We start from the raw sequence: 15,520 nt of genomic DNA, 5'->3' as shown, positions 1-15,520 counted from the left end.
CCCTGAATCTGTCTGGTTTTAAATGTTTTAGACTTTTAAAGGTGGTTTTTTGCAAAAAGAAAAAAAAAGTTTTTTGCTTTTAAAGGAAGCGCCTCTTAGAGGGGGCATGCCTCAAGTCTGATATTAACCTTTAAGACTGTGTATTTTTAAGTAATTTGGTTTCAAACACTTTGCTAGTATTTTCTAATTTATATTTTATTATAATCAGACTATTTGGCCAGAATAATGTCCATATTAGAATTAAGTGAGTTTTTCTTTGTGGCCTAGTTTATGACCAGTTCTATAAGTGTTCCACAGAGAGGGAAAAGAGGGCACAGTTTCTGTAATCTCACAATTCTTATTTGTCTTTAAAAGTCAGCTGTATTAATTACATGATTTTAATTACATTCAAAGTCTGATTGAAATGTTAAAGACATCCAGTCATTGATTTTGTTGCTGCTCTTCAGCACTTAAAGTTTTATTTTCCTCTTCAAGACTAGGTAGTAGGGTGTATTGTATACTTTTTTCAGAAGATGCATAATCCCTGGTTTTCTTTTTGTGATGTTAGTAACCATCCTACATTCTTTAGAGAATGCAAAATGCTTATTAGCTGAATTTCTCAAAAGAACTTTTCCTCCTGAACTATTGTTTACCCTGCGGTGCAATTCCTATAGGAACCAGGATAAATATGACATTGGTTCTCTTTATTTACCAGCTTTTAAGATAATGATTTTGTTCCCTAGCATTCTTCAAATGCTCTGAGTTTTCTTTTGTTTGTATCTATATTTTTAGTAACATTATATTTAAACATTCATGGTAGTTAATTATCCTGATTCATGCTCTCTGGTGTCATTTTTTGGCTATTGAGAACTGTACAATTTGACTCGTGTTCTCTTTTAGATAAGGCTTTAAGGGGCACCTGGGTTAGGCATCCGACTTCGCCTCAGGTCATGATTGCACCATTTGAGTTCCAGTCCCGCATCTATGCTGACAGCTCAGAGCCTGGAGCCTGCTTCTGATTCTTTGTCTCCCTCTCTCGCTGCCCCTCCCCAGCTCATACTTTGTCTCTCTCAAAAATAAACAAACATTAAAAAAAATTTTCAGTAGGACTTTAATATTAAGTCTTTGATAAGAGGGCTGTTTTTATTAAGAGAAATGTAGAAATGCAGAAATATTGATTGCCTGATTTTAAACATTGTATTTTATAACAGAAATTTGATATGAAATGTTTTGACATGTTAATTATAAAAATAATGCCTTTTTATTTTATAAAATTTGAATAAACAAAGGTATATAGGAGAGCATGAAAAACACTCAGTTGTACCACTCAGAGGTAACATGTTATAGTGTTTATCTTTTCATCTTAACGTATGATTATATGTTTTTATTTAGTTGTATTCATATGTATTTTGTATCCTGCTTTTTTTATATGACATTTCATTTCACATCCACTAAATTTAACAAACTGTTCTCTTATGTTGGATTTCCAGTTTTTGGGGTTTTTTTCCAGGAAGATTATTGCAGGTGTACGTAGAAAAACTTTGGTATTTTGACTATGATATTCTGGATTTTTACTTAGGATATATTGCTAGATGTAGGATTTTTAAAAAGTCATCCATAAATACTTTTAAGTGTTCTAAAGGAACCTAGTTAAACTCTGGCCTTTAAATTTTAAAGTTAAAATTCCATTTTTTGCCTTTTGAGGAGGACTACCTGAAATAAAGCATTTATTTAAGGTTAAATGTTATTGCTGAATGTCTCACGTGTTTTATAATTACAAATAGTCTTTTTAAAAAAAACTTTTTTAACATTTATTTTTGAGAGAGAGAGAGAAACAGAGCACAAGGAGGGGAGGGACAGAGAGAGAGGGAGACACAGAATCCAATGCAGGCTCCAGGCTCTGAGCTGTCAGCACAGAGCCTGATGCAGGGCTCAAACTCATGAGCTGTGATATCATGACCTGAGCTGATCAGGTCTTAACCAACTGAGCTTAACCAACTGAGCCACCCAGATGTCCCTATAATTACAAGTAGTCTTAATGTTGCTCTGAAATGATGTTAATTTCACTTGATAGGTAGATGTAGTTAGAACCTTAGAAACCCAGTGATTGCCTTGAAGAAAAATAACTAGTGAATGACAAAACTTGTATTGAAAATGAGTATTTTTAGCTTCTAGCAACCTCTGAATCTTAGTTCATTTCAATAATGTATAATTTTATATTTATACTATCTTCAGGATGTATAGTAGAAAAAAACTTTGATAGTATTGAACATCTTATTAATTACTCTTCCTGGTATGCTGCTGTCTTTCTTTACTCAAGATTAAAAGTTAAAGCATTTGATTAATACACTATAAGATTGTGAGGAGGAAGCAGTTAAAAAATGTGTTTGTGGGGTACCTGAGTAGCTTAGTCCGTTGAGCAGCTGACTCTTGATTTTGGCTTAGGTCACAATCCCAGGGTCCTGGGATTGAGCGCTGTGTCAGGCTCTGTGCTGAGCATGGTGCCTGCTTAAGATTCTTCCTCTGCCCCCACCCCTCTCCCCTGCTTACACATTCTCTCTCTCTAAAAAAAAAAAAAAAAAAAAAAAATTTGAAGTACTTTTGTATTATCTTTAACTGTCCGTCCCCCCCCCCCCACCCCCCGTGAGAGGGTGGAACATAATGACTTGTCATCTGTATATTCTGGATAGTTTAAAAAATATTCTGTTCAAAAGATCAATCTTGACTGTTACCAAGGTTTTCAACTATTTTGAGACATCTAATAGTAATTTTTAGTTCTAAAATTTAATGTGAAAATTAATTGGAAAAAGAATAGACCATCTCTTAATATGGTCTAAAGTAGGATTTTTGAACATAAATACACAGAAAAACCAACTAAATTTCCTTTCCTTTTTTTTTTCTTTTTTTCTTACAGTTTTATTGCATTTCACACTCCTGTATATTTAATGGACTAGATTTAAGATGGAAGTCAGGAGTATACATTTTAAACAATCTAATGTGTAAGAAAACTAAGTAATGTCAGGCAATTTTTTGGGGGTGGCTGTACCATTTTATACACCCACCAGTAACATATGAAAGGTCTGGTTGTTCCACATTCTCACCCAAACCAGATATTATTAGGCTTTTTAATTTTAGCCAGTCTGGTGGGTGTAGTGGTACCTTACTGTGGTTTTAATTTGCTTTTACTGAGGAGTAAGGGTGTTGAGTACCTTTACATTTGCTTATTAGTCGTCTGGATGTTGTCTTCTGAGAAGCGCCTACCCGAGTCTTCTGCCTTTTTTATTGGGTTGTGTCTTTTTCTTACTGATTTGAAGGAGTTCTTATGTAATTTGGATATGAATACTTTGTCAGATGTATGTATTCCAAATATTTCATTGGGCTTTTCACTTTTAATAGTGTTTTATTGTGAATAGAATTTCTCAATTTTAATGAATACCAGTTATTAATTTTCATGTAGTACTTCTTGTGTTCTTCAGAAGAAATTTTCTTGGACTGCATTTTGAAAAATGCTGAGACAAGAACCATTTTCTGGCTGACAAGAACTATTTCCTGGTTGACAGGGAAAATAAAAGGTTTCTTTCTGAGTAATCCCCCTAACATCTCTCGTTTTGTCAGCAGTTCTACCTCCTCTAGGAATCCCCCTGTCTCTTTTCAGCATATTAAATTTGGGGCTCTGAATTTTACGTTCCTAATGTTAATAAGCACATAGTTGTCTTTCTACTGCGGTAAATGCAGTGGGCTGTAGCTAACTTCTTTCAGTGACTTAGGGCAGTATTTCCCAATTTTTCCACAGAAGTATCCTAGCCTCAGAGGAGAGTGAATGCAGGACCTCAGAGGTATCTAGCGTCCTGGCCAGACCTGAAGTAGCCACTGAAAGCAAGGGACGTCTTTGAACTCTTCTGTGTGTGCTGCTTTAGGAATATATTTAGGAATATAGCTTTCGTTTGAAAGTAGCATTTAATTGATTCTACCTTTCATTCCAAAATTTAAAGTGACATTGAGGGAGGCTGCAGGAGGTTATACCATGTTTATTCAGCTTTGAAGTATTTCAGGTAGCCCCAGGCTTAGGGTTTTTAGATATTGCCTTTACTAATCTGTTTACCAGTCCAGTGTGGTTAAGAAACTTGCACAGTAATTACTGGTAGAGGCAAAACAGTATCTCAGGTCTCATTGCTCTGCATCCCATACTACTATCTGATCAACAGAGTACTAAGGTGAAATCACGGGATTATACCTTGAAACAACAGAAAAGAGCTGAATGAATAAATAAATACACAATAGTCTGAGAAAATGAAAAAGTGTGTTTTTAGTGGACCAAGAATTTTGAGGAATTTCTGGGAGAGAAAAGCAGTTAGATATTTTATTTTATTTTATTTTATTTTATTTTATTTTATTTTATTTTATATATTAAATTTTATTTAAATCCAAGTTAGTTGACATAAAGCATAATAATGATTTCAGGAATAGAATTTAGTGATTCATCACTTACATATAACACTCAGTGCTCATCCCAACAAGTTCCCTCCTTAGTACCTATCATCCATTTAGGCCATCAACCCACTCCCCTTCCCTCCAGCAACCCTAGTTTTCTGTATTTAAGAGTCTATTATGGTTTTCCTCCCTGTTTTTATCTTATTTTTCCTTCCCTAGATATCCTAATTTTAGAAGTTAAGTGTAAATTCAATTTGATCTTAGCTATCAGAGAAGTGCTAGAGATCATATAAGGAGTATTAATGTCATGTTTTCTGTTCATTTATATATTTGTCTGTAAAGTGGTCTTCCTCAAAGGATTTTATGATTTTTAACTGTCCAGTCATTTGTTCTAAGTAAGTTTTTGATTACTTAAGTTTTTGTTACTTAGGCATCCCTAAAATATTCTGTAGTCATCCTTGCTTTTGGGGATGTTTTTTCCTTAAATTTGCTTGTAGTTGATGCTTTTGATGGCCTTGGTTCCCTAAAGTTAAAAGTACTGAAAATGTGTAACTTTGAGGTAAAATACTGTATTATTTTGGGTAGTAACTTAATTTTATTATAATTATGAGTTAACTCAGGAACACATAGTGTAAGTTATGTAACTTGCTGTTTTGTTACAGGATTCTAAGCAAACTATTATGTATTCTTCAAAGATTCTGTGGTTAAACAGTAAACTTCTATTATCTGTACTCTCTTGTTCTATTTTTTATATTGTGATATGCTGTTTTTAAATACTTTTAGGAGTTATAAGCTGATGATTCTCTTGAATGTGCCCTTGCTTAATAAAGGGAAGGGGAGAGAGAAACTCCTTTCAAGGTTACTTATGACCACAGGCCAGTTAAGAACAAACAACAATAAGACAGTAGTGTTTTTAATTGGTCATTGAATGTTGATGAGAATTCAGTCATCATTATAAGCCTTTTGTTAATTATTATTGGGTAGTCTCTTAATTAAATACAGAATAATTCTTCCTACATAACAGTAAGTATAAAATGCTTAACATCAAGGACATTTGAAATTAAGGTATCACTATATATATATATATATATATTTTTTTTTTTTTTTTTTTAAGTTTATTTATTTTGAGAGCGAGAGAAAGCCTGAGTCAAGGAGGGGCATAGAGAGGGAAAGAGAGAATCCCAAACAGGTCTGCACTGTCAGCACAGAGCCCAACACAGGGCTTGAACCCACAAACTATGAGATCATGAACTGAGCCAAAGTCGAACGTTTAACTGGCTGAGCCACCCAGGTGCCCCACATATTTTCTTTATTGTGGCAAAAAGAGATAATTTTATCCTCTTAACAGTTTTTAAGTATATAGTACAGTATCATTAACTATATGTATGTTGTTGTACAACGGATCTCCAGAACTTTTTCATCATGTCTCCTGTACCCACTGAATAACTCCATTTCCCTGTGTGCCCCACCTCCACTTGTTCCTGGCAACTACCATTCTGTTTGTTTCAGTGAGTTTCATTGTTTTAGATACTGCATATATGTGGAATCATGCAGTGTTTGTCTTTTATGATTGGCTAATTTTACTTAGCATAATGTCCTCAAGGTTCCTCCATGTTGTAGCATATGACAGAAATCTCTTTTTAAAAGGCTTTATAATCCATTGTGTGTGTACGCGTGTGTATTCCACATTATCCTTATTTATTCATCCATCAGTGGACATTTACATTGTTTCTACACTTTGACTATTATGAAAAATGCTACTGTGAATATGGATGTGTCACCACACTTATTTTTGAAGGCTGTATTGATTTTTTTTTTTTTTTTTTTTGCAGATATATTCGACTTTATGGGAGAAAATTTAGCAAAGAAGATCATGTTCTTTTTATCAAGTTATTGTATGAGCTGGTATCAATTCCAAAACTGGAAATCAGCATGATGCAGGGATTTGCCCGTCTCTTGATCAACTTGTTAAAGTAAGTAAATTTCCTATGGTTTCTGCTAACATTTTTTGGTTTGTTTCTTCAAGGTTTTAGGGAATGAGAGCTAAGTGTTCTTTGGTAAGAAGACCCAAGTCCCAAATTTCCAGTTAACAAAAAGATTGCAGAAAACTCTATCATAAGTTTAAGCTATATGTGTTAATTAATTAAAATTCCATCTCCTCGATGAAGCCTTCTGTTTTGTAACAGACACTGAACTATATGTTACCTGATGTTTGTTTAAACTAGTTCTCTTATATATGTTGTAAGATCCTTGAGAAGACATGGATCATTTATTCTTTTCTTATTCCTGGAAACCCAGAACAATGCTGGAAACATTAAGTACTCCATCAATGACATGGAAAAATAAGAAATTCATTGGCAATAATGGTGGCACAAATGTAAATGCCCCTTTTTACCTGGTGCTCTTTGAGATGTGAGCAGCAGTAAGAATCTGGTGCATTGTTCTTCCTACTGCTGCGTTCTACCAATGAGTTGCCATGGATGGGGAAAAGCAAGGCCCACCAGGATGACAGCAACATTTAACGACTGTCCTTGTGTGGTAGCGGTAATATACAAACAACTGCACGTGAATATATGCATATATGTTTACTTTTTTTTTTTTTTTTTAATTAGGAAAAAGGAACTTCTTTCAAGAGATGATTTGGAGTTACCTTGGAGACCACTTTATGACATGGTGGAAAGAATATTATATTCCAAGACAGAGCACCTGGGATTAAATTGGTTTCCTAAGTAAGTATTTCCTTCAAGTACTTCTTTGGGAGCACTTGGGCCTTTTAGGATTTGGTCATAATTGATAAATAATTGGGTTATTTGAGATAAGCAAATACACATTTCAATGTGCTCATTACTATGAAACTTAACTCCTAAAACAATTTATTGCCTTCTTTAAACTATATCTGAAGTTGCAGTTATGAATTTCCCACCAGGATATCTGATCACTAATATTACCATGCTGAGCAAAGAAAACAGATTTTTGTTTGAAATCTTGAATTTTGTCATTGAAAATAATACACATTTGGTATTCTTTATTATATATCCACATGTATTTTAATACTGCAAATAAAACAAATGCCTTGAGAAGAGGAGGTTGGCATATTCCAGGAGACACCCACATCACAATTAGAGAACCATTAGTTTCAGTGACTGTTCGTGAATGTAAGCTATTCGGATGCACGACTTCTTGATTTAGACATACTAGGATTATGAACCTCTGACTAATTCTGCCTTCTTGTACATGCCTCCTAGCTCTTCCAGATCTCTAATTTTGGTGTGTTCTGTATTTTATTCTGAATTTATGGAGTACAATATGATGATCTGTCCTTTTTGGTTAATTAATAGTGATTTTAGATTTGATCTAGCTCTTTTCTCAGTCTTATCATGTTTGGCTTAAAGTACTCAAACTATTTGTGATTGAGGTTTATTTTTTAGGAAAATTTCTACAGTTTTCTTCAATTTATTTTTTCTCTACTGTTTGTCATACACATATGTACTCATTTCCGGAAGAACACCATTTTATACACTTGTATTATTTTCCTCTTTCTTTTTTATAAATTAAGCCTTTAAAGATTTGTTTCTGTTGTTTCTCTCAATTCTAGGCATGTTTTAATTATTTCATGACTTCTTATAGTCTCCCCCTTTCAGTTCATTTAATCCACCACTCAGCTTCACCACTCAGCAGTCTTTGTTACACCCTTACATAGAATTTTCTGAAAAATGACCACAGATGGTAGATTTTAAAAGATTTTCAGGTCATAAATAAATAGCAAAATGATGTAAATGAAAAGAAGTTTTGAAAAATGACTATAGGTGATCCTGAACTTAGGCCCTAATTGGTTTTTGGACGGTGGTCACAAACAGAGTGGTAAGAAATCATTTCTTTCCTAAAGATTTCATGGGTTAAAACAAGGAAACCCATTTCAACCATAAAATGAACACAATTCACCATGAAATTAAGTGGTACATCATTCAAATATATTTTTATAAATATTTATTATGAAAACCCAAAATTTAGCATAAAAGCTTTATTATAAAGGTTCCTTTTGAGTATTTCTGCTGGAGGAAATATGGCACGGACTAGATTGACTGGGTCTTCTTAAAATAAGAGGCCATTTAGGCTTTCACTAGAATCAGCAATTTCAGGGAACTTTAAATGATGTTCAAAATCAGTTATCTTTTTGAAAATTTTCAGGCTGATTGTTCGGCTGCCTCAGAAAAATCTTTGGTAAATGATAGAGGAGAGAAGGCTATTTATTTCTTCAGTAATTCTTTCTTCTGGCTCCTGGGTGACTCAGTTAAGCATCCAACTTTGGCTCAGGTCATAATGTCATGGTTTGTGGATTCAAGCCCTGCATCCGGCTCTGTGCTGACAGCTTGGAGCCTGGAGCTTGCTTCAGATTGTGTCTCCTTCTTTCTCTCTCTCTGCCTCTCCCCTGCTTGTGCTCTTTCTCACAAAAATAAATAAACATTAAAAAAAAAAAAAAATTCTTCAGTAAGTCCTTCCTGCAGTAAGTACTTCCTGCCCTGAGGTGTACCTTTTCAAAGACAGCTGCTTCCTTTTAAGTCTTGTGTGGTCGCTAATACTTATCTATGGCTTGCTTTCCTGGAAGTTTTGTCAGAACTTATCACACTTAGTATCAGTCAGTGCTTATAGTTCCTCCCCTGCATCTTGATACTGTAGTTATTATTACCATGAATCTTTTCCTGAATCTTCCCATCATCTTTGCTCTCATGGAAACCTTCTTCCTTAAAAGTTTCACCATGAGGGCTGTATGGGTGGCTCAGTCGTTTAAGCACCCAACTCTTGGTTTTGGCTCAGGTCACGACCTCACGGTTTGTGAGTTCAAGCCCTGCATCGTGCTCTGTGCTGATAATGTGGAGCCTGCTTGGGACTCACTCTTTCTTCCTCTTTCTGCCCTCCTCTGTTTGCGTGCACTCTCTCTCAAAATAAATAAATAAACTTAAAAAAAGAAGTTTCACCATGAGTATTCTTGGTCTTTTAAAGAAACATCATGTATTTGTTGAAATCTTTGCTTGGTTTAAAGCAGGCAGCATCCACTTTTGTGTTCTGTAGTTAACTATTCTAAAATGAAATTCATAAGTAATATGACTTACCTATACTCTTTATCTGTACTCAATGACAAAAATCAATATAAATAATTTGTTAACCATAAAATGATTCCCATAATGGGAAGGTAGTTTATTATAAAACAATATGTGTTTTGAATATGCATGCAATATTACATGAAAAGACACAATATAGTAGTGAGATTTTGCACCTACTTATAATGAGTAAGTTTGAATTTAAAAGCAAGAACATCAAAACGTTTTGTATAAGAAGTACAAGAGAATAAAAGCAGCATTATGAATGGACATTAAAGTAAAAACTAGCACTAGGATAAAGAATAACAAATAGGACTTACTTAAATATGACAAGAGAGAAGTAGCTTTAATTTCAGAGTACTGAGCTGGGGAAAAAGAAAGTATGATATTCTTACAGATAAGCTGGCCTTATTATATAGTGTCACAATAATTCTTTATGTAATGATATGGAATAGTGTACTTATTTGGTATCACAAAACATTATTCTTGAACATTATTACATTTGAAAGAAATAGAGGCAAAGGATGAATTTGGAAAAGAAATATTGATAAGCTATAGAGAATTTGTGCAGTGGGCTTCCAGTGACAGTATCAGTAAGATTGAAAACTAACAAGCAGTGCTAAAGTAAATTAATAAATAATGTCAGTATATAATTTTTGCAACATAAATTGCTTTATGTGCCATACCAAAAAGGATGACAATAACATAAGCATTTAAAGTGTTTATTTCTTTTTGAGAGATAATATGAAGCTTTTTAACAGCAAAATTACTAATGAAATTCTGTGATGCCATGTTTTATATCTGCTAATTGCCAATGTAATGACAGTTGGTTCTAAACTGTTAAAATAGTCTTCAATCTTAGTTGCATATTTCACTCTTCATGCGTATAGCATTGGCAGATCGAGTGTTGCGGTTGGAATTGCTAAGATAGTGTGATTTTTGGGGGGAGAGGGCGGGGAGTAATGAATAACCCTAGGTAAAGTTTTCAAGAAATCAAAATACTTACTTCAATTTATATGTTTATTATATTCCTAGAAGATTCAGTGTCTGTTAAAACTTTACAAAAAATAATTAATGGTTAAAAACAGTTTACTTTTTACTTTACAGTTTACTTTTTTTAACTGGGTGGCTCAGTTGGTTACGTGTCCAATGCTTGATCTCGACTCAGGTCATGATTTCAGGGTTTGTGAGATGAAGTCCCACATCGGGTTCTGTGCTGACAGCGCTTAGCCTGCTTAGGAGTCTCTCTGCCCTTTCTCTCTATCCCTCCCCTGCTCTCTCTGGCTCACTCTCTCTCAAAATAAATAAATAAACTAAAAAAAAAAAAAAATCCCGGTTTTTTAGTTTCCAAACCAGTGTTTTTTTTCCTGGACCAGTACTTTTCAAACTGTCCACTTAATACCTCCTCTTCCCTTGAGGCTTTGAGGTGTCTCTTAAAGTGGTCTAGTGTGAGAAATTTCTTGGAAATTTCACATGTTATTTTAAACATTGATATTGGTATTAGGCTTATAAATAATGTTTTCAGGGGCACCTGGCTGGCTCAGTCAGTAGAACATGTGACTCTTGGTCTCGGGGTTGTGAGTCTGAACCCCATGTTGGGTGTAGAGATTACATAAAATTAGAATCATTTTTAAAAAGTAGTATTTTCATAAGTAAAAATTCCTCCAATCTATATCTTGACTAAAATTGATGCCCCTGGAAGATGAACCATATTTGTTCTGTGGTTTGGATTGCTCACACCCAGGGGCTGTGTGTGCCATTGAATGGAGTACATATTGTGCTTTCTTTTTTTGTTTTTTGTTTTCCCCCCGATGTGTTTTTATTTTTGAAAGAGAGAGACATAGCGGGAGTAGGAGGTGGGCAGAGAGAGGGGGAGACACAGAATCTGAAGCAGGCTCCAGGCTCTGAGCTGTCAGCACAGAGCCCAATGCGGACCTCGAGCCCACGGACTGTGAGATCATGACCCAAGCTGAAGTCAGACACTCAACCGACTGAGTCACCCAGGCGCCCCTGGAGTACACATTGTGAAGTGCAGCTCTGTGATGCAGACACTTTTTAAAAATGGTAATGTGTTGTTCCAATTTAAAGGGATCACAAGAATACTAAGGATCTGGCACCACTTTTGAGGGGGATTTTGCTTGGTGAGAGGCAACTGTAGGACAAAATTAGAAACCTAATGTCTCTGTAAAAAAAAGTAGAAGGAATTGTACTTAAAACACTTTTCAGGACTATAATTCTTTATTCACTTTCTCCAACTTTCTATAATCTTTTTACTGTTACCATCAGATATTTACCACCTTTTGAAAGGAATACCTATATACCTATATAGTTATAAAACCTCACCTTTGAAGGATTATCAACCTCTTTGGTTCTTGGACTTTGTTCATCACATTTGCCTTAATCTTAAAATCAGAAATCTAGTAGTCTTAGTTCTTAAGCAGAAATATTAGAGAAACCAGTTGGAGAGCTATACAGCACTACTTTTTAGTTTCTGCTTCTTAGAGCTGTTCTATATCCTCTGGATTTCTAATAGGGAATCATTTAAAACATTTTAAAATTTCGTTTTTTTAATTAAGCTTCTGTTCAGTGTACTAGTATAGCAAGTGTTTATAGTCCAGGGATAATGTTATGACTTCACAAACATTTTATTTCAGAAAACCCCTGAAAACCCTTTAATATGGCATGCTTTTGGAATTGGTATTTTTGCTTTGAGTATTTTCATCTTAGCTGTATTCTGACTCATTTTGAAACAGTTTTGTCAGCTGACTGCATGTGTTCATACTATTTTTAGAATACTATTTTTATAATCAAAAGTGAAAGGTTGCTTCATTTGTTAACTGTCTTTCAAGTCTTAAACTCATGTGCCTTATGTGTTTTTCTTTATTGAAACTACTGCTAAGGGTGCCATGCATGTCAATAGGATTTTAAAAGCGGGTTCTATTTTTTGGAGCAAGGATTATTCAGCTTTCTTCTTTCCCTTCCCCTTTTCCCTTATCTTTCTCCCTCTTCTCTTTGACTCTCCCTTTATTCCTTCTGTTGTTCTGACTTTATGCTTCAGGGGCAAGAGACCATTTTCATTCTTCTCTGTTTCTCATTTCTACTGGAGAAACAAATTGTAGGATTTTGTTATTTGATAAATCAAAATTGGAAAGGAATTAGGTAGTTTGAACTTGATAATAGTAATGTAAGAATCACTTAATGATTATATTACAAAAGAAGCATTTGAACCTTAGGAGCCTAGTTTTATTTTATAAAATAGTGTCTCCCCCACTTAATTGGGGTAGCATCTTGCAAGTTACTAATAAAGGCTGTTGCTGCTAACAAGGTATGGAGGAATTATGCATAAATCAGCTTTTACAAATGGGCACAGACAATTCATATTTGAGTAGATAAATGTGTGTAAATTTGTTTAGTCTTGTCACCATCAGTTTGATTTTTGTGAGTTGTTCGGTGTTAAAAGGCTTACATATTTGCATCATGAGCAGTTTGGGCCTAGATAACTCATTTACTTTTTTTAAAATATATTTTTAAGATCTATTTTTCTTTCATATAGATCATTCTCTAAGGGGATCGTAGAGTATTAAACATTTCTTTTTTTTTTTAGTATGTTTTTTAAAGTTTATTTGAGAGAGAAAGAGAGTGCATGGAGGCAGGGGGAAGGGGGAAGAGCAGAAAGAGAGGAAGAGAGAGAATCCCAAGCAGGCTCTCTGAGCTATCAGCACAGATCCCAGAGGGGCTGGATCTCATGAACTGTGAGATCATGACCTGAGCTGAAATCAAGAGTCAGATGCTCAACTGACTGAGCCACCTAGGCATCCCGAAATATTTTCATTTTTCATATTAATCTGCTTCTGAAGAAACTTGATTATTTCCCTTTTTGGTGCTTGTTCTTGATGGCTTTTGTTTCTCAATTAATCTGACAAAGGACTGTTTGATTTGGTGCTCTTATCCCCAAGATACAGCTAAATCCTCTGTTCCCCCTTCAACACATGGAAATGACATGTTCTTACTCTGCTGGAAGTTTCTTGACACATGTGGCTATATTTATAAACTTAAGTTATTATCTGCAGCTCAAGAATGATCTCTAGCTACAGAATTTAACGTGATAATAAAATGATGAGAGCGATTTCTTTGAGGCCCTGTTGAAATTTAAAATAGTTTATGGTTATTTTGTTAATAAGCAGTAATTATTAATAAGGTAAATGTAGTGATCATTTACTTATTTGAGTCAGAGTGCATGAGTGGGGGAGGAGCAGAGAGAGAATCTTAGGCAGGCTCCATGCCCAGTGTGGAGCCCAGCTTGGGGCTTGATCCCACAACTGTGAGATCATGACCTGAGCCGAAATCAAAACTCAGATGCTTAACCCACCGAGCCACCCAGGCATCTAGATGTAGTGATTTATTAACATGGTATTTGAGGAATATTCTATTTGCTCTTTTAAAAATACTATTTTTACTTTTATTTGGAAATGAGAGAATAAATGGTTGATTTTATTTTATTAATGACTTTGGTAGTGTGTTCCCAAAAGTTGTATCTGTGTTACAATGATTTTTCTTTAGAAGCATTTAAAAATATTTAGTTCACACTGATTAGGCTTATCATCACTTTCAGGAATTATGCATGTTCTTTTTACTTATGTGGTCAGGATTATTACAATTTATTAGTACTAGCCATGAGGCAGACTTCTTTCTTTAAGTATTTATACCTTTCTTATGGTATTATCTTGGCCCTCATTTTGTGTGAAGTGGCTGTGAAAAATGAGTACTGACTCATGAAACTATGCAATATTAGATTTTTGAAAGATTAGCTGTGAGATGAATAGTGTTTGACGATGGTTGTATTTGTTTAGATTTAGAGAAAGCAGGTAAAACTGAGTTTTTTAGGTTAAGTGAAGTACATTCTTCTTTTTTTTTTTTTAAGTTTATTTATTTGGAGAGAGGGCATGTGCATGAGTGGGGATGGAGCAGAGAGTGAGGGAGAGAGGATCCCAAGCAGTCTCCATGCTGTCAGTGCAGAGTCAGACATGTGGCTCGATCCCATGAACCTCAAGATTATGACCTGAGCCAAAATCAAGAGTCAGACTCTCAACCAACTGAGCCACTCAGGTGCCCCAGGGAAGTACATTCTTAAGAAAGAAAATATATAGGCAATTACGGTTGAATTATAAGGAGGTTAAGGCAGAGGTGTGTAGAATAAGCCAGTGTTATAATTTCCCAGTTCATTTATTAAAAAGCAAATACGATAATTCTGAAGCTAAATTTTAGTTCAAGAATTGTCATGTGAAGCTAAAAATACCTCTGGCTATGGACATTCCACACTACTTTCAACTTGAATATATCATTTGCTGTACATTTCTCTGGTTTAAAAGTGAATATTGTTCTGATAATTAGGTAAGGCCAAGGAGGTAGGAAACCTTAACCGCTAGGTTTATGTAAGTCCCCTATCTCAGTAACCAGTGTAACTGGAAACTAAGGTTTTTGGCTTTCCTCAAGCTTCTCTGCTACATATTTGGCACTTAACTTTATTAATGTCCTAAATAATCATAAAGAGTGAGGAAATTGTGGTCCATAGAGGAAAATTCATACAGTCATTGGTTGAAACTGGGATAAGAGCTCAAGAACTGGGACCAGAACCTTACTTTCTGCCCTAATAAATAGGGTGGGAATTGGGGGAAGAATTTCCTATTTTGATGTGGTCTCCTAAATCATAAATTAACAGTTGTTCAAGAGGCAGTAGAGTAAATGTAAAAACAAAATGAGCACAAAATTTTAGTTTTTAAGGAGATTGAAAATATAATTTGTTTTGGCTAGTAAGAAATAATAATTATAGTTAATACTTTTTGTGTTTAATTCTGGGCCAGATAACTGTCTTCTTTATAATACCTCATTGAGTTTTTATAACAGCCTTCCGAGTGGTAGGTATTATTACTATTATATAGCTGGAAAAACTGTGGCTGTAATACTGAACTGATAGTAAGAGACAGAACTGGTAATCAAATTTAGATCTGTCT

At 34.7% G+C, this 15,520-nt stretch overlaps 1 protein-coding gene across 2 annotated transcripts in view; it reads left to right on the top strand.

Annotated features, from left to right (window-relative positions):
* PSME4 (proteasome activator subunit 4) overlaps positions 1-15,520 on the top strand; it is a 98,846-nt gene that overhangs the window by 13,212 nt on the left and 70,114 nt on the right. For both annotated transcript variants that reach the window (XM_019421276.2, XM_053890690.1), the window contains exons 2-3: positions 6,243-6,383; positions 7,023-7,139. In XM_019421276.2, coding sequence (XP_019276821.2) covers positions 6,243-6,383; positions 7,023-7,139 — 258 coding nt within the window. The remainder of the gene's footprint in view (positions 1-6,242; positions 6,384-7,022; positions 7,140-15,520) is intronic.

Source organism: Panthera pardus, unplaced genomic scaffold, assembly GCF_024362965.1.
Source record: "Panthera pardus isolate Hobbes unplaced genomic scaffold, ASM2436296v1 HiC_scaffold_25, whole genome shotgun sequence".
Classification (NCBI taxonomy): Eukaryota; Metazoa; Chordata; class Mammalia; order Carnivora; family Felidae; genus Panthera; species Panthera pardus.
Note: the sequence above shows the minus strand (reverse complement) of the source record. Positions and strands in the feature narration are given on the sequence as shown.